This window comes from Schistocerca cancellata, chromosome 4 (assembly GCF_023864275.1).
Source record: "Schistocerca cancellata isolate TAMUIC-IGC-003103 chromosome 4, iqSchCanc2.1, whole genome shotgun sequence".
Classification (NCBI taxonomy): domain Eukaryota; kingdom Metazoa; phylum Arthropoda; class Insecta; order Orthoptera; family Acrididae; genus Schistocerca; species Schistocerca cancellata.
In genome coordinates, this window is record NC_064629.1 from 698050977 (window position 1) to 698071270 (window position 20294).

The following is a 20294-nucleotide window of genomic DNA, read 5'->3' on the forward strand; positions in this document are numbered from 1 at the left end:
CTGATGCCTGCGCCCTTAAATCACCACGCATGTCAAAGGATAGATGCCCATCTCCCTGGGGCATTGGGACACCCGGCAAAGGCCATCCTGCCAGGTGGTTTTCGCTGCAGCTGGGTGGAACCTGTGGGGAGGGCCCCTTGTCAGAGTGGGTGGCATCAGGGCGGATGACACGCGATGAAACGTAGTACATCATCTTTTGCTGGTGGTCAAACACCAGCAGTCTCTAAGGGTTCACAGGCTCAATTCAATGCACAGAAGTACGACCCAAAATCATTCCCCTCCCAGGCCACACCATGGGAGGAATGCCAGGCTAAGGATGGTAGCGAATCTTATTCTCTCTGGTACCTAGTATGTACGTGAGCTGATGTGGAATCCTGTGTGTCCATGAACCCTCAGTTCTTTGTAGAGCATTTAGAGGACAAGTTTGGGGAGGTGGAGGGCTTGTCCAAAATGTGGTCTGGGTCAGTCTTGATAAAAACAGCATCCTCTGCCAAGTTACGGGGATTACTCGCTTGTGACAAACTGGGGAATGTTTCTGTTACTGTCATACCCCATAAGAGCTTAAATATGGTCCAGGGATCTTCTTTTATGGTCCGATGATGAGCTGTGTGCCAACTTAGAGCGACGAGGTGTCCATTTCGTCCGGCACGTCCACCGGGTCCAAGGGATAATCAGGTTACCACCGGTGTCTTCATCTTGGCTTTCGAGGGTGACACATTACCTGAGAAGGTGAAGGTGATGGTCTACCATTGTGATGTCAAGCCATATATCCCTCCCCCGATGCAGTGCTATAAGTGCTGGACATTTGGCCATAGGTCTTCCCACTGTACTTCACCAGCCTTATATGTCGAGATTGTGGTCGTTCATCCCATCCCGATATTCGATGTGCCCCATCTTTCATCTGTGTCAACTACGGAGAGCACCATTCCCCTTGCTCGCCGGGCTGTAGGATCCTAGAGAAGGAAAGGAAAATAATGGAATACAAGACCCTGGACTGACTGACCTACACTAAGGCTAAAAGGAAATTTGAAAGGCTCCATTCCGTGTGTGTAACAACATTTTACGCCGCTCCTATAACTACTGTTAAAGCCCCATCTGTTGCATCAATTCCAGTCAGCTCTCAGAGCCATAAGACTACATCTGCCCCCTTGATGGTGGGGGGCATTTCCCTCGCGGTTGCTCCCACACCACCTACTTCGGGAGCAGCACATCCCCCCCCACCCACCCGCCCAACCGTTGGGGACATCAGTCCCCACTTCTGAGCCAGAGAAGCATAAGTCTTCTTCGGCTCCTCTCTTTAGGAAGGGCTCCCTTGGGTCACTACCTTCCCAGGTTCCTACCAGTGGCAAAGTGGACACCTGCTAGTGGCTGAAGCAGCCACAGGTAGCTGGTCATAGGGCTTCATGGTCCTCCTCAGTCCCGGAGACTGAATCAAAGAATCCCTACAAGTTCTGCGTCTGAGGATGAGGTGGAGATTCTGGCATCTGCTGAGGACTTAGATCTCGCCGGACCTTCAGACACAATGGATATAGACTACTCAGGCAAAACGTCGGTGGCAGAAGGTGACTCTGAGGCATAAACTGCCTCATTGAATGTTCCACGTCTCATGATAACGTCGTCCTCCAGTGGAATTGTGGCGAATTTTTCCACTGCCTGGCTGAGCTACGGCAGCTGTTAAGCTTTACACCTGCTTTGTGCATTGCCCTCCAGGAAACCTGGTTCCCAGAAATGCGGACACCTGCCCTCCATGGCTATAAGGGATATTACAGGAACCGTAGTGACTATAATCGAGTGTCAGATGGAGTTTGCGTTTATGTCCTAAACTTGGTAGTGAAACGGTGCCCCTTCTAACCCCTCTTGAAGTTGTCGCTGTTAGGATAAGGACAATGTGGGGAATAACTGTCTGCAATGTATATCTTCCTCCAGATGGTGCAGTACCCCAGAACACATTGGCTGCATTGATTGCTCAACTCCCTAAACCTTCCTACTTTTGGGTGATTTTAACTCTCATAACCCCTTGTTGGGTGGCGCCATGCTTACTGGCTGAGGCAGAGATGTCGAAACTTTACTGTCTCAGTTCGACTTCTGCCTCTTAAACACTGGGGCCGCCACACACTTAAGTGTGGCTCATGGCAGTTATTCGGCCATTGATTTATCAATTTGAAGCCCAGGACTTCTCCCATTTGTCCACTGGAGAGCACATGACAACCTGTGTGGTAGTGACCGCTTCCTGTCACTGCCCCGGTGTCAGGCCCACGGACGCATGCCCAGATGGGCATTAAACAAGGCGGACTGGGAAACTTTCGCATCTGCTGCCACTGTTGAATCTCCCCAATGTGGTAACGTTGATGTGATGGTTGAGCAGGTGACTACAACAATTGTTTCTGCGGCGGAAAGCGTGATACCTCGCTCTTTAGGGTGCCCCCGGGAAAGGCAGTCCCTTCGTGGTCACCAAAAGTCGCTGAAGCTATTCAGGAGCGTTGGCGAGCTCTACAGTGGGTCACCCTTCCCAGGAGCATCTCATAGCCTTTAAACAGCTCCATGCCCGCGTTTGCCAACCTGTCGGATGACAGAAGCACGAGTATTGGGAGAGATACGTCTCGACCATTGGGTGCCATATGTCACCTTCCCAAGTCTGGGCAAAGATAAAACGTGTTTCCGGGTATCACACCCCCAGCAGGTGTTCCCGGTGTTAACATAAATGACATGTTCTCTACTGACGCAAACGTGATTGCTGAGCACTTTGCTGAGCACCATGCTTGAGCCTCTGCATTGGAGAATTACCCCCCAGACTTTCGCACTCTTAAGCAGCGGCTGGAAGGGAAAGTCCTCTCTTTCACTACATGCCACAGTGAATCTTATAACGCCCCATTTACAGAGTGGGAGCTCGTCAGTGCCCTTGCACATTGCCCCAACACAGCTCCTGGGCCAGATCGGATCCACAGTCAGATGATTTAACATCTCTCATCTGACTACAAGCGACATCTCCTCATCATCTTCAACCGGATCTGGTGCGATGGCATCTTTTCATTGCAATGGCGGGAGAGCACCATCATTCCAGTGCTCAAACCCAGTAAAAATCCGCTTGATGTGGATAGCTATTAGCCCAACAGTCTCACCAATGTTCTTTCCATGCTGCTGGAACGTATGGTGTGTCGGCGGTTAGTCACGTGGCCTACTGGCTCCATGTCAGAGCGGCTTCCGCCAGGGTCTTTCTACCACTGATAATCTTGTGTCCCTCGAGTCTGCCATCTGAACAGGCTTTTCCAGATGCCAACACCGGAGTGCCGTCTCTTTTGATTTACGAAATGTGTAAGACACCACCTGGCAACATCATATCCTTGCCAGATTATAGGAGTGGGGTCTCCAAGGCCCGCTCCCGATTTTTATCCAAAATTTACTGTCGCTCCGTACTTTCCGTGTCCAACTTGGTGCCTCTCATAGTTCCCCCCATATCCAGGAGAATGGAGTCCCGCAGGGCTCTGTATTGAGTGTGTGTCTATTTTTAGTGGCCATTAACGGTCTAGCAGCAGCTGTAGGGCCATCTGTCTCACATTCTCTGTATGCAGACGACTTCTGCATTTCGTACTGCTCCACCAGTACAGGTGTTGCTGAGTGGTACTTACAGGGAGGCATCCACAGGGCGCAGTCCTGGGATCTAGCCCATGGCTTCCAGTTTTCAGTCATGAAGACGTGTGTCATGCATTTCTGTCAGCATCGTACCATTCATCCAGAACCAAAACTTTCCCTTAATGACGATCCACTAACAGTCATCGAGAGTATCGATTCTTAGGTCTGGTTTTTGACACTCGTTTGACTTGGTTTCCTCATTTTCGTCAGCTTAAATGGAAGTGTTGGCAGCCAGCAGGCCCTACGCTGCCTGAGCAACACCTACTGGGGTGCAGATCGCTCCATGCTGCTGCAGTTCTACAGAGTCCATGTTCAATCCCGCCTTGACTATGGGAGTGTGATTTATGGTTCGGTGACGCCATCAGAATTGCGGTTGCTCGACCCTTTACACCATTGCGGAGTTTTCCTAGTGACAGGAGCTTTTAGGGCGAGTCTGGTGATCAGCGTACTGGTGGAAGCTGGAGTCCCTCCATTGAAGATTCGATTTGCACAACTGCTCACCAGTTACGTTGCACACATTCATAGCTCTCCTGAACATCCTAGTTACTGTCCTATTTTCACCACCACGACGGTTCACCTCCTGCATAGGCGGTCCAGATCAGGGCTAACGATGGCGGTTCTTGTGCGATTGCTTCTCACTGAACTGGAGCTCTTGCCTTTACCACCTCTCCTCGAGGTCCATTCATGTACACCTCAATGGTGTAGCCCTAGGCTGAAGCTTCGCCTGGACCTTTCGTGTGACCATAAGGACTCCGTTAACCCTGTGGCTCTCTGCTGTCACTTCCTATCGATTCTTGAAGTGTTCTGGGGCTGTGAAGTGGTGTTTCACCAATGGCTCGATGGCTGATGGTCATGTTGCCTTCGTCTACATTCACAGTAGCCATATTGAACAGCATTCCTTACCCAATGGCTGTAGTGTATTCACTGCACAGCTGGTGGTCCTATCTCGTGCACTTGAGCACATCCGTTCATGCTCTGGTGAGTTGTTTCTCCTCTGTACTAACTCCCTGAGGAGCTTACAACCTATCGACCAGTGCTACCCTTGCCATCGCCATCCTTTGGTAGTTACCATCCAGGAGCCCATCTATACCCTGGAATGGTCCAGTCGTTCCTTGGTGTTTGTCTGGACCCCAGGACACGTCGGCATCCCAGGCAATGAACTTGCAGACAGGCTGGCCAAACAGGCTATGCGTTCTGGAGATGGGCATGGAACAAGAGGATATTTGGTGAATGGACTGGCCTTCCCCTTCCCCACTGAGCAGTGTTGGATGTGTTGGAGAGATGTATTTCAGCACTTCCATATGCACCAACAACCATTCAGCAATTGTCAGCTGTGCTAGTGGAGGAATGGAACACTCTACTGCAAGAAGTCCTTACGAACTTTGTGGCCAACATCGGAGCATGCTGCAGAGCAAGCATCGCTATCCGTGATGGTCACACACCGTATTAAGAACCATGTCCCACCTTTAGAATGCTCAGGGGACTGTCACGAGTTGTGGTGAATTCAGTGTAATTATTGTCTTGGAATTAGTGTTATTTCTGCTCATCTCATTTCATGTTTATTTCAGCTACCTTCTCTACTGTAGCAGTACTTGCTATGTATGGTCCAAGTTTCATGGATCTATATTACTTGACAGTGACACATCATGCAAAAGTTACTTTCACCCTTAAGTTTTCCCCACCGGTGTGCTTTCAATCAATTTGTGCCATTTAAGATATGAAAGTACCTTATAAATGTTGGAATCTATGATGTATTATGCACTATATTACAAAAACCTGAAGTGTATGTAATATGTTGTATGAAGCCCCTAATAAAAACAGCGTGTGAGCATGTAGGGTGTCATGAAAAGTGAGGAAGAAGCCACTTCCAGAAGAAGCAACAAGCAAAACCTCCAATGTAACAGTAGTAGTTTTTCCTGTTTTATTCTCTTGTATGCAGACTGAGGTACAAATGTGGCTGAATAAGTAAGGTCAATGTGCAAAGCTGCTAATGAACAGGTCACTGCCATCCAGTTGGCAATGTATGTAGAATCGGCATATCCTATTTTGGCAGCTATGTTTCTCAAAACACAATCAGCAGATCAATCCTGCTAATGCTTCAGTTTCTTCTTGCATCTGGTATACAGAAAAAGGCAACAAAAGCCTTACTTTTACATGAGTTATATACTTCAGTTGCTACATTTAATACTTAAGTTATATTCTGTTTGAAACTTTATTGCATGTAGACATTATGTAATTCACTCCTTGGTGTGGTCCCCTTATTGTGTAGCATTGCATCAGTACATTGATTTGCAAGTGAAAAGATTTTAAAAGAAAGTAAAGAAGTATTTTCATTGTGGTGGGATCCACTCAAGCACTGCTTTTCCAACTCTTCACTGAATTGAATGGGATCCATTCAAGCACTGCTTTTTCAACTCTTCATTGAATTGGAAATAATTTCAGAGCCTCTTTCAGTAATATGGCAATATGAAAATCTCTGAAGAAAAAGTGTAGTCTGTAGAGTGGGTATGAAAGACAATCATATTCCATATTTATGATATGAATATAATAGATGGAAACATTCCATGTGGGAAAAATATATCTAAAAAGAAAGATGCTGTGACTTACCAAACAAAAGCGCTGGCAGGTCAATAGACACACAAACAAACACAAACATACACACAAAATTCTAGCTTTCGCAACCAACGGTTGCCTCGTCAGGAAAGAGGGAAGGAGAGGGAAAGACAAAAGGATTTGGGTTTTAAGGGAGAGGGTAAGGAGTCATTCCAATCCCGGGAGCGGAAAGACTTACCTTAGGGGGAAAAAAGGACAGGTATACACTCACACACTCACACATATCCATCCGCATATACACAGACACCTGTCTGGACCATCTCCTCTGAAGGTCTTCCTGTATGGTGGTACAACATGCAACGTGTGGTTCTCATGAGCACTAAAAATGGCGGAAATGATGTTTCTGTTGATCTGTATTCCAATTTTCTGTACAGGTTCTGGAACTCTCAGAACCGAGCCCATTAAAAACTTTTTTTTTATGTGTGTATATGAGCACTTTAAAATGAAAGCACTGATCATATTGAAAAGAAGCTTACTATGTCCAGTGCAGAACATAATATAATCCTGGGGACTCTGGGGTGTATTGAATTACTAGTGGTGGAATTTCTCTATTGATTCCATTAGTGTTGTGAGTGACCATTCATCAGTTGTTCCCTGGAAATAAAATGGTCCAGAGTATTATGAGGAGTCTCCATTCACAAAACGATAAGCAAATGATTTCATTGCGATGCCTATTGGGCCATGTGTGAATGCTGAAATGTTTTGTGGACACAGTATGGTGTCTGTGTTAAATATGATTAGCTCATTGTTGATCTGGAAAAAAAAATATTGCCAATAGGAGGAGGATGTGACTCTTTGTGAAAGATAAAGTAGCATCAGATGAAATTCACAGTGTGCTTATATTGTATGTACTGCTGCAAAGAAGATGCTCTGACTTGCTAATGTTAGGCTTTCTGTTCTAGGTGGGGGATTCTTATTGGTGCTTGTTTGCAACTGAACTTGTTATGCTGCTGATTAGAGGATTGCATTTTACAATATTTGCTGTTGTAGATTCAGATACAGGCTGAATGAGGACTTGACTGTATCTTAGATCCTTAGCACGTGCTTGTGATAAGAAACAATTCTATTAACAATAAAGAAATTGGGGGATAGTCTGCTGACAATTTTGTAACTGTTAGACTGATAATAAATTCATTTTTCAGATTCTGCAAGGTCCTTTGATGAACCTGATGGAGATGCTGGTGCTATCGTAAGTATAACAAATTTTTTACAAAAAGTTTCACTACCAGTTTCCAACATTTAGTGATCTAATAATGTTAACAAGGTATTTTTCCTCGCTCCTGAAATGTTCCAACTCATGTGCTTTTTTGTCGGTGATTTACACTGAAGTTGCTCAGTGAAGGATTGAGTGGATTTAACCTGATGTTTCTATCTGCCTGCTGATAACTTTATTTGGCCATGTTTTAAAGTCTGTGTTCATTTGTATGCAAAACTATTCAATTGCCGGTTGAACTGCAAATCCCGTGGGAAAAATTATCTCATTCTAAATTTTCATTACTTGGGTACCCTGCACCCCAACCTGTGCTGGATAACTAGTTCACTTATAAATTCCACAGCTGTTAAAGAAAAGTGTTGCTTTAAAATATTGTAACCAGTAAAAACTCATTTAATATACAGATTGTTAATGACAAGACATTTATTTTCATTTCTACTTCACAAATTTTTACCAAGAGAACTGGTTGTTATTGAACCTGTTGTAGCAACAAGAAGTTTTTCATAGGGTATCATGGGATTTTAAAATATGTATGTTCCCTTGTTGTCCTGTGACTTCCAAGTTGCTATGATGTGATTCCATAGGTCATGTGTGGAGACTGATTCTGTCATATGGGGGACATCTATCAAGTGAATGTCATCAATACGGAAGGAGCAGCATCTGCTGATCAAAAAGTCTGTCTTAGACAGTTGGAGTGACATGATATCAGTCATTATTCTGCTGGAACAAAGTACCAGAGCACTCTAGGAGGAGGGACACTACCATTGTCAGTACAAAGGCTCTGTAATGATGAAATGGAATAGAATGCAGCATTGTAAATGGACAACAAACTGTGCTGAACGCACATCTATTGGAGTTGCCAACCACAAAGCTTTGAATAAATATGTGTCTTTTATGGTTTAACAATTTGAATTAGAACTTTACTATCTAGGACAAAGGAAGCTGGAAAAATTAGGTGGCGAACAGACCAGTCTCTTTGCAGAAAAGGACACCAAGCAGTGCCTGTAACTGTATCAGTTGTTCTGACACACTTCAGTGTTCTCAGGTGGTTTGTGCTACCTATGTGACATACGTGCCTACACTGCCTTTAATTGTAGTATTGTGTTTTATTGTGCCATTCTCAGTGTGCACAGTCTTCAGTGATCATTGATTTAACAATTTACACAACTCTCCTGACCAATAATCCTTTCCTTTGGTAACACTGATTAATCTGTCAGCACACTACCTCAGTTGTTGGTGATATACTGAGGTGACAAAAGTCATGGGATATCTCCTAATATCATGGCAGACCTGCTTTTGCCTGGTGTAGTGCAGAAACTTGACATGACACGGACTCAACAAAGCACTGGAAGCCCCTGCAGAAATATTGAGCCACGCTGCCCCCCATAGCTGTCCATAACTGCGAAAATGTTGCCAGTATAGAATTTTGTGTACCAACCTTTTGATGTTGGCCTGTAAATGTTTGATGGAATTCATGATGGGTAATCTGTGTGGCCAAATTATTCATTTGAATTGTCCAGAATGTTCTTCAAATCATTTGCGAACAATAATGGCCCGGTGACATTGTGCATTGCTGTTTCGGAACAAGAAATCCATGAATGGCTGCATATAGTCTCCAAGTAGCTGAACATAGCATTTCCAGTGAATGATTGGTTCAGTAGGACCAGAGGGCCCAGTCTGTTACCTGTAAACACAGCCCACACCGTTATGGAGCCACCAGAAGCTTGCACAGTGCCTTGTTGACAACATGGGTCCATGGCTTCACAGACTCTGAACCACACTCAGACGCTACCATCAACTCTTACCAACTGAAATTGGGACTCATCTGACCAGGCCATGGTTTTCAAGTCGTCTGGGGTCCAACTGATAGGTCACAAGCCCAGGAAAAGTGCTGCAGCTTGATGTGCTGCTAGCAAAGGCACACATGTCAGTCATCTGCTGACATAGCCCATTAATGCCACATCTTGCCACACTGTTCTAACAGATACGTTCATCATACATCCCACATGGATTTCCATGGTTATTTCACACAGTGTTGCTTGTTTGTTAGCACTGACAACTGTATGCAGACGCAGCTGCTCTCGGTCATTAAGTGAATGCCGGCAGCCACTACATTGTCTATGGTGAGAGGTAATGCCTGAAATTTGATATTCTCGTTACACTCTTGACATTGTAGGTCTTGGAATATTGAACTCCCTAACCATTTCTGAGACTGAACGCCTCATGCATCGAGCTTCAACTACCATTACGTGTTCCATGTTTGTTAATTCCCTCCGTGTGGCCATAATCACATCCGAAACCTTTTCACATGAATCACCTGAGTACAAATGACAGCCCCACCAGTGCACTACCCTTTTACATGTTGTATATGCAATGCTACCACCGTCTGTGTGTGTGTGCTTATAACTGTCCCAGGACTTTTCTCACCTCAGTGTATACTGCATGCATGTGATGAAGTATGGTGTGTGTGAAGAAGAACACTTTCTTTGTATTACACTAGTGTCCAAAACTTAAATATATTTCGGGAAAAGAAGACAATGAACAGAGAATTTTGTAGCAACTACTGTAAATGACTGAAGGTTTCCCGACAAACAACAGTTGTATTACCTATGTAGTAACAGAGTACTGGCAATTCTGAATAGCTACACCATTCAGGGATAATGAGAAACAGTGCGTTAGATTTGTATTATCTCAGTTGCACTTGCTATTCATTGTGAGAAGAGTATAATCTTTTGTGTCAGGTATGTAATGTCACAAAGACACCATTTGGACTCTTGTTTTTCAGGGCAGAATCTTTGAACAGCTTGAAGTGGGTTAGACATGGACCACACTCTGAGTAACATTGAATTAGCCACAAAATATTGTTTCAGTGCTTCACTTTCGGAAAAGGTGTCTCATAAATTCTGTGGTGACTTTGTTCATTTAGAGGCACAGAAATGATTTCCAGAAGGGAATTATACCTTCCAAAAAGATACCACTTACACTGCTGAATATGTTCAAATTAGCCAGATTAGCTTGGGGGTAAAATAACACGTTTTCCCTCCCCACAAATGCAAGATATGGCTGTACTCGAAGTAGTTAGGGACCCAATAGCACCTCCTCTGGCATGTCACAATGATTTGTATAAAATCCCATCGGCCACCAATTTTAGATTTATTTGAATGAATCTCAAATAGGATCCATCCTTTCCTTGGATGTTGAAGATGGCACTATGCTGTATTATAGGTTGTTGTTAATTTTTTCTCAAGTCAGGGCTCTTTATTGAAATTAATTGACAATGACTTATTTTGATTCCAAGGCAAGTTAGGTAAAACAGAATGAAAATACATTAAATGTTCTATAGATAGGATAGTAGTGGTATACAAAATGTGTTGGGGTCAAGGGGGGGAGGAACCAGTGAACTGTGGATTGCACAAAGCTCTTTTTAAATCACTGTGCTGCAGGACATGTGTAGCACATACATTACGTGGATATCTACATCATCATTTTTACACATATTGCACAAATATCATATTTTATTTTCTTATTCTTTCAGCAGATGGTCCATGGGGAAAACAAACCATTGGGCATAAGAAAACTGGCAATATGTTGGGCCTGTTGATGCTCACAGTTTATTAGAAGTGTGACCATGTATCGCCACTGTATAGATAAACTCAAGGCTAATTTTTGTGAATTTTTATGATGTTGTATAATGGTTGACATGTGAATAGATGGGTGAGTGAAACATTGCAAATCCAAAATTTAGGAATTCAATCCCTGGTTGGTTTTGATACTATTACAGTAATTTAGTGTTACATTTCACCTTTATCAATGCTTTATGTATGTGCAAAACACTAAGTTGCACTCTGGTTTGGAGTCCACTTAAACTGCATGTCTCTTTATAACTAGTTGGGTAAGTCACTTCACTGGTTGGAAGAAGGCAACCAACTCCAATAGGACTATTCATAACTAAACACTGTGATGAGGAAACTAACTGTCAAATAGAGAACAGCTTCAGCCTTCATTTTGGTTGATGATATGTAGGGAATTTAATTGTAATTTGAGTGCTAATAACAGTTATTGCAGTAGAGTTCCTGTAGCGAATTCCCACTTACTGTTGGTAGTTCTATTGTATGAGGTGAAAAGTAATGATGATGCCTTTTTGAGAGTTGCATAGCATATTTATCAGCTCTCTGGAAAGGGAAAGCCGGCCACGGTGGCCATGCTGTTCTAGGCACTTAAGTCCGGAACCGTGTGACTGCTACTGTCGCAGGTTCGAATCCTGCCTCGGGAATGGATGTGTCTGATGTCCTTAGGTTAGTTAGGTTTAAGTAGTTCTAAGTTCTAGGGGACTGATGACCTCAGATGTTGAGTCCCATAGTGCTCAGAGCCATTTGAACTATTTTTGGAAAGGGGAAAAATTGATTACAGGCCCATATTACAGTTCTTTATTAGATAAATTTTCTAAGAGATTGAGCAAAGTATACCCCATGTGGTGCAGAAAATGATACTCTTCCACAAGATGAATGCCTGAATAGTTTAAAATTTTTGAACACTATGATAAGATAGTATGGTGTTGGATAAAATGTAATAAGTTAGAAGGAAACTTTTTCCAAAGTAGAACAGATTTTAATGAGGAGAAAAGTCATTGAAAAGTCTCCGAATGTCTCAATAATTCTTCATAAATAACACAACCATTGAACAACAACTTTACTAGACCAAATGATGATCACAGAATTGTTATGCATTGTCTTATCATGCCATTTTGACAAGCAGATATGACAGTTTTTCTGAGATCTTTAGGAATATAGTAAACATAGCTAATTACCAGAATGTACGGTAGTACAAACCATCTGATGTTAGGAGAATGCGAAATATTTAAAATAATATTACAGGATCGTAGAGAGTATAATTTCTATAACATGTTTCAGAATATGAGTACTTAAAGAGCTGACTTCCTTGAATGCATAACAGATAAGTGGTGTAAAGGGTAGATTTAGCAATGTGTATAGAAAATCCACACTCTCCAACCCCTACTCCACAATTTGAACTGTAATGACCCGTCACAAAGAAATCACCTGCTGTGCACTCTCATCCAGGGTACTTGCTTACAGTTATACAAGGAGAGTCTTAAGTGAAGTTTTGAGGGTAGGTGATAAGCTACTGGCAGAAGTAAGGGTGTGAGGGCAGGTTGTGAGTTGTGCTCAACTGGTAGAGCAGTTGCCTGTGAAAGGCGAAGGTCCCAGTTTCAAGTTCCGGTCAGGCACAGTGAGGAAGTTTCAAATCAGCATACACACTACTGCAGAGTGAAAATTAATTCTGAAAAGAGCCTTGTCAAAACACTACAACACTTTCAAGTAATGTTCTAATGTAATGGTTATTTAGATCAAATTGAGTGAATGTTGCAGCCAAAATGAACTGAACCTACGAAAAAAGACTGAGAAATATGAAGAAAAAGAATGAATCTGTTATCCACTTGATGCTGTCCCAAAAAAAGGTTCTATTGTCTTCTCTGGAAACACTGCATGCATTGTATTCAGTCCCAACCAATGAACATAAAATGACTGCTTAGTAAAGTTAAATATAATTGAGGCCTCTGAAAACTGGGTGTATGCATCATTCCACACTGATGTGGGATGCCGTATCTGAAACAATCAAAAGAGTTAAGGTGGTTTGCAAGAAAATCATTGACATACTTGACTGAAACTGGGAAGTAATGAAGGTATCACTAAATGCTGCTAGTGTATCATAATGAAACAAAATAGGGCAGGACAAACGTCGTGAAGCAAGCTTGAAGTTTACAGGACAGTGGAAGTAAGGAGTCTGCTGATACAAGGACATAGAAAAACACAAATGGGATTTCAGTGCACGCAAGGCTTGGGGTTTAGCGCTCATTCATCAGAGCCAGAGGACATGTAGGACATATACATTTCATGCAGTAGTGGGAGGTAATATGATAAAAAAATGGGTGTAAAAGAGTGTAGACAGACATTGAGGAGTCAAATTCTGCTATAAGTGTGTGGGTTGGGGGGGTGGGGGGGGGGTGGGGTGGGGGGCGGTCACTATCAAAAACTCAGTCTATAAGATCAAATAGTGAGCACACACAAAAGCACTGATTTGTAACACTTGGAGATAAAGACTTGTCCAGAAATACTGTGTAGAATAATGGATTTTTAACTCGTGTAATAACCCAAAACATGTTATTAAAATAATAATAATAATAATATTGTTAATAAACTCAATGTTAATCACCCTCTTAAAATGGCATGTTAGAGCTCTTTGGAGTGCTGTAAATGTTGTAGAAATGGTGCCAGGCAGTTGTGCAACCATCCACCACTGACATAATGGACAGGACTGAAGATGAGTGTCATGCATTGTCAACAATAATCTGTTTCATACACATCTGGCATTTACAATTGTAGAAATGATTCTTGATTGGAGCACGGTGATCAGTATGAAATGTTAAATATCGATAAAAACAGTCTTGATCACATTTTCTTATTTTTTATTTGTTGCCAACCTGTTTTGGCCCGTTCCTTGGACCATCTTCTGGCTTACACCGCCATTATGGCTGCTGGTGGCAGCAGACAGAGCAAGATCCATAGAAGTATTGTTGTCACTGCAGTGACCGCTGCCACCAGCAGCCATAAAGGAGGTGTAAGCATGAAGATGGTGTGAGGAAAAGGTCGAAACCACTTTCCAACAAATAAAAAATCCGAAAATGTGATCGAGACTGTTTTTATTGATTTTTAACACCTGGTATTGTTACTGTCACTAAGTGCAGGTCAATGTCAGCCATTTCCTAGCAAACATTGAGAGAGGAATAAAATGCAGTGGGCACTTGGGTGTCAGACATCTCACAAAAGGCCATTGCTCACAGTAGCTCATGAAACATCACTTCTTCCGATGGCTAAAGAACACAGAAACTGCGTAGTATCTGGCTGTGGCACGTACTGTGGTCTGACGAGACATGATTTTTCTCTCTTCAAATCATTCAGGACATTGGGAACACCAATGGCCCATTGATATGTTTAACTCACAGTGTGCTGAGGATGTAGTTCAGGCTGAAAATGGTTCAGTGATGTTTTGGTGTTACTCATACAGTGACCTGAGCCCACAAATTTGCATTACTCACTCAGGCGCCCTCTTGCACCTCAGCTGACCCATGAAATGCTGGAACCATCTGGAAAATCATGTCAGACATAGCTATCAACATCTCCTTGAATTTGGTTTCTCTACAGGATCTAATCATTGAGTGGCTTCAGCTGGTTATGACATTCCTGAAGAAACTGTGGACTTTCTTCATTGCTGAATTGAGACCATTGTGAGTTTAGACATCACATTACACGGTATAAGTGTAATATCACTTGAGGGTGGCTATTTTTTCTCTGTTATACTTATGTAGTGTTATTAATTGTCATTGTCATCAGTAGAATCCACAACTTTTGGAAGCAACCCATAGAACACACCAGTGCTGTTGACTGTGGGAAAAATTTACAAATTTCATGAGCATTTTGCTGATAGTAAGAGAAGAACAGTTTTAAATTGCTGAGAAATTTTTATCTCTACTTTTGAACTGTATTTCCGGACCTCCAGTTAATGGTGTTATTTTGAACATTTCATCTGACACATGAATGAAAATTGATGTTACTGTTATATAATACATGTTTTAGTTGAATGCAATCATTTCATTGGTAATGTGTGTGATTTTCAGCCGAAATCTGGAAGACAGCGATCTGCAAGTTTTTCAGTGAGGTCTGGAGTAGGCAAAGCAATTTCACCAGGTGAGAAACAAATTTGTTACTAACTCATTGCTGGTATGTTCATTTCGTTCGTGTGAGAAAAAATATTTTATCTACTATATTTTATATGATGATCTGTAATATGAGCACTGATATGTTTTGTCTGTAGACAAAAAGACTACACTGCAGGAAATGGATCTTGCCGCAACTACCTTTTTTGTCATCAATAATAAATTTATGTTCCTATATTACTCAGCTTTTGCGAGGCTGTACCTGGATGACATGTTACTTGAATAGGTATTGTGAATGAGCAAACAGGTGCATGTTATTTCATGAGTAATTTATATTTAATGTTTACTGGATTTTTCTGGTTCTATATTAGATAGATGCTGAGATTTTGGCACACTCATAATTTTCAGTTTGGGCATTTTTTTAAATTTGTTGATTACAAGGACAGCATGCTATTTCTCCTTTACAGTGTGAAGCTCACAGTAATGAAAGAAATCAGTCCTTGCATTTAAATAATATATATAAAAGAAAATACTTTGAGGGAATGGAATGAATGCTTTGCCTTAGATTTGCAGGATTGATAATATTGAGAAGAAATGGACGTCATTTAATGGAGTTGAGTTCTTTGTTCTGTTGCAGATATGACATTACATTTTGGTTTGGTGTGTCTACTATTTTCCAACACTAATGTCACTGAGCTTTTAGGATCCGTACTGAATACTTTCTTCAGAGACAGTTTTCACGCTAGTGAAATTGATGAAAGAACTTGAACTTTTTATAAAAAGCTGACATTTATGATTAAATGCCGTTGTCATTGCAGATATTTTCTGTTACCATGTGTAAAAACTAATGTACTGTTGTCCTGATAATTTAAATGCATTTATGTGAGTGCACTGTATGTACTGCTCACTGAATATACAGGTGTCTAAAAGGTGGAAGTGTGTGTGTGTGTGTGTGTGTGTGTGTGTGTGTGTGTGTGTGTGTGTGTGTGTGTGTGTGTGTGGTGGGTGGGTGGGTTGGGGGGATTATCCTTGTAACACAGTCTAGCTTAATGTGTTCACATTAATACAATTTAAATATTAAAAAGAACATTAAACTGGTTAAGATTGGATGGTGGTGAAGTTTCCAGGTAATGTATTGTTACTGGTGTATCACAATAATTTACAAAATGGATTCTGTATCCTAAATGCTTTCTAATATATTTTTATGTGAAACTCACAGATATTTCAAAGTCTGCTGTGTGTGGCTTGATGTGGATATTTTACACTCTATCATCCAGTGACATTGCTGCTTGCTTGTATATCTGTCTGCATGTTTGCTTGCTTAACCATCATCAGTAGCTTTACTTATCTTCATATGTAGGCTAATCACAATTCTTTCCTTTTTGAGCTGTATAATGTATCGTCTTCTGGATTATTGTCTTGCAATTGTTGATGTGACCCATACTCACTTCCTTAATATGGTGTCTGTTCTGCTTTGCATGTTAACGAAAGGGCCGGGATCTAAAACCAGGCGTTCTGCCTCCTTTCAACGTCAATTGGTTACTGCGTCATCTGCACCAGGTATGATTTTCCCCTGCCCCCCATTGTGAACACCTTTGCCACAATGTATATAGTTCATGTAGTCTCAAGTGAGTAGGCTTGATTAGTGTAGAATTAATGTTGTTCAAATTTCTCATCACTATTGTGTACTATGTACTGTTTACTGTCTGTGGATGTATGCAAGGTGTAACAAATGTGAATAACTGTACAAGATATTAAATGTAAAGTAGTGTGCATCATTTCCATTGTTTTGAAATCATACAAGTTATTTCATATTAAAACGACAGTGATTTTACCCAGTTGCAAGTGTAGAAACATTTATGAGGCATATTAAGATTACGTTTGTCATTTATGGACATTTTAGAAGATATTACTGTGTTATTTTAAAATAAATACAGGTAACTGTGACCAGTCACTTTTAATATATATATGTTCATTTCCGTATAGTAGTTGTACAACCGATACTGGTAGATTTATATGGCAGTCACTGTTTGCAGTATAAAGTTAATTGTGTGGTCAGTATGTAATTAAAATGGAAACTTCCAGGTCGATATTAAGTACATCACTGCCCATACTGCCGCAAGCCAGTATCCAGCATCATGCTACGAAAATAAATACACAACTTGTGCATTCCTCATTAGTCTCAAAAAGTAGTTTGAGGAAATAAATAAATATTTAAAAAGTCAATGGTCAGAGTTATCTGTATTTGTAGTCAACAAATAGGCATACTTTAAATTATGGTCTGAAATATCTATGAAAATTATTCTTATAGCTAAATTAGTGTTGTGGACTTAAAACTTTGTGGCTTATTACATCCGTTGACAACTTTATCAGAGAAAGTATATATACTTCTTTACTATTTGTTTTCTGAATTATGTATTTTGATTGAGCTGGAAAGGAATGGACCCAGCCATTTTTTGTAGCTGTGAACCATTTCAGCATTGGTATGTTGTGTCAGTCTTCATTTTAGTGAAATGTTGCAAACATTGTAGTACAAATGAATTTTAGACAGAACAGTACTGAACCACCTACAAAGACAAATCAAACTAACCATTATTAACATATATAATAATGTTTCTGAAAATTCCAACACTGTGAAGGATGATTATACTGAAATTAGTTTACCAAAAATTATGGCTATGAAAATAGAAAAATGATTGGGATTAAGTAACTGTTCATGATCTCTTGAGTTTTAGATTCTAGTTTGCTGCAGAAACTGCGTGCACTGCATGTTGTGGCATGGAATGAAGAAGTGTCTGAATGTGTTCCTGCTGGAATCTTTTTCTGTGCAATTTGTATGCAAGTACACAAAGGATCACCTTCTTATATGCACTGATTCCACACACCTACGAGTGCCGTAGGACAAATTTTCCTGTACAGGCCAAAATGACATCACAAAATCCTCTCCTAGGAACTTTTCATTCTGTCACGTTAAATCTCACATGCTGATATGTGACATTTTAATGTTCACAAGGCACTTCATTTAATATTTTCTCTACAGCTAGACAAAATTCAAAGTTGACCAAGTCACAGTTTGTACCTAACTGTACAATTGAATGTGGAATTTCCGAAGGAACAAGCTGTTTCATTTGTTGATTTATCAGCAGTTCTTGGTTTGAGCTCTCTAACTAACCTTTTTCCTGCAAAACATCTACTAAAAACAGTTATGTGGAATCATTAAGTGTTCGGATTGATTTGACCATGTTGAATATACACTTAAATAGGTTTCCATTTGCATCTGCAAATGCTACCGTGATATTCCAGAGATACTTGCAGCAGCTATGATATGATATGTTGGTGCCACAAGCTGCGAATTATGTTGACTACATCATCCACACAGGGGCTATTTGCAAGTAACATCTCAAAAATTTACACCTATTTTGTGAACTTACAGAGATTAAATTCAGATGCAAAAAGAGAGAGTGTAACTTTTTTCTGGTGTGTCCATTATGGCTACATACTAAGCAGAGACGGTCTCTGACCTATATCAGCCCTTGTTGATTAAGTTAATGATCTCTCTACTCCAAATTTTGAAGAACTCCGGTTGGTATTGGGTAAAATAAACGATTACGGCAAATTCATTCCATGGGCCACACATATTTTGTACTCTTCCTATTGGCTTAAATTTATGTAGTATACTAATAGCCTGGCAGCTTTTTCAAAATTACAGAAGTGTTTGAAGTCTGCTCTCATGTAAAAAAAACTTAACGCTTCTTTTTTTCTGGACCAAATTACTCCTTATTACATTAATTTTGCTGTAAGGACCAGATGCAGACATACCAGCACAATAACTTAGTTGGAGGCCTTGGTTTAAGCAGTTACTACGGTGAGGTCCACTACAGGCGTACTTTTCTATATGCCAATACTGACAACTTATTACATTTTCCACTAGTCCCGATTATGACTTTGTTTTCAGTTTATCGAAAACATCTGAGACCCACTAGAAAAATTTCTGGCAATAGCCCAGCAAGTGCCAAATTTGACAGATCAGGACCTACTTCTAAGAGAAGTAGCTAATGATGTGTACCGTAGTTGGGTGAAGCACCTTTGTAAAGTTACAAATCTTGTACAACAGACTACTTTGTTTCCCTCACTGGATTACAAACAACCCTCATTCTGGGTTGTGGTTCAAACCAAGCTCCTAATACTAGATGAGGCGCACCATGGGATATATAGGATGAAGTCAATGGAAAAGCATGATTGATGTTGACCAGACATTTATGTTGATATTGAACATGCAGTCTGGCCCTGCAAACTATGCACAAAAAACTGGTCAGCACCAGCAAGGCAATTTCCTCCCACCAGTTCTACTCCAAATCATTCATGAGAGCAGGTACAAATTGGTTTTGTGATTATTTGTTGGGGACATGCTCTTTAATTTTCCATACATTGCCTGGAATGTAATCAAAGGAAGCCGTAGTTACAATTGGGGCATTGCCAACCATGTTCACTGTTGAGAGGATGACGCACAGCGTAGTATCAGATAATGACCTGCAGTTCATCTGGTAAATTATGCCCTTTTGTTAAAGTAACAGCAATACACCTCAGATCATCACTTTTCAATCAGTGTCTATCTCTAGGGTGGAGTGACTGGTCTGAATATTTACAGCCCACACTAATAAATTGATGACAATGACAGTAGCCTCCAAGGAAGCTATGACACGCTTACCTGCTTCTCATCATTACACCTCACCACACAGCTGAGATTTTACCCTGGCACAGCTGTCAGACACCTTACTCAGCAAACACAGAGCTCATATCCACACTTATATGATTGTACTACCTCACTGCACTTGGTTTGCACATTTGGCTATACACTGGATGGACCAAAGGAGTCATTATTGGCTATAAGGGTTTCCTATGTTCAAGGTGGTGGCCTGACAGGAGCGACTAGTGCGACACTAAAATCAGTTGGGGCTATGACAAGTAAGGGATTACATACCCCTGATACAACCATGTCAGGCCCAACCGAGTAGCTACAGTAGACCAGCACTACAGCTGGCCTAAGTCTATACTACCACAGTATAGTTACATGCAATACCAACCTGGCCAAGGTATCTCAACTAA

At 41.3% G+C, this 20294-nt stretch overlaps 1 protein-coding gene across 1 annotated transcript in view; it reads left to right on the forward strand.

Moving 5' to 3' along the window:
* LOC126184388 (CLIP-associating protein 1-like) overlaps nt 1-20294 on the forward strand; it is a 248559-nt gene that overhangs the window by 42999 nt on the left and 185266 nt on the right. Inside the window, 3 exon segments of the mRNA XM_049926771.1 lie at nt 7386-7432; nt 15150-15219; nt 16680-16748. Of these exon segments, the coding sequence (XP_049782728.1) occupies nt 7386-7432; nt 15150-15219; nt 16680-16748 (186 nt within the window).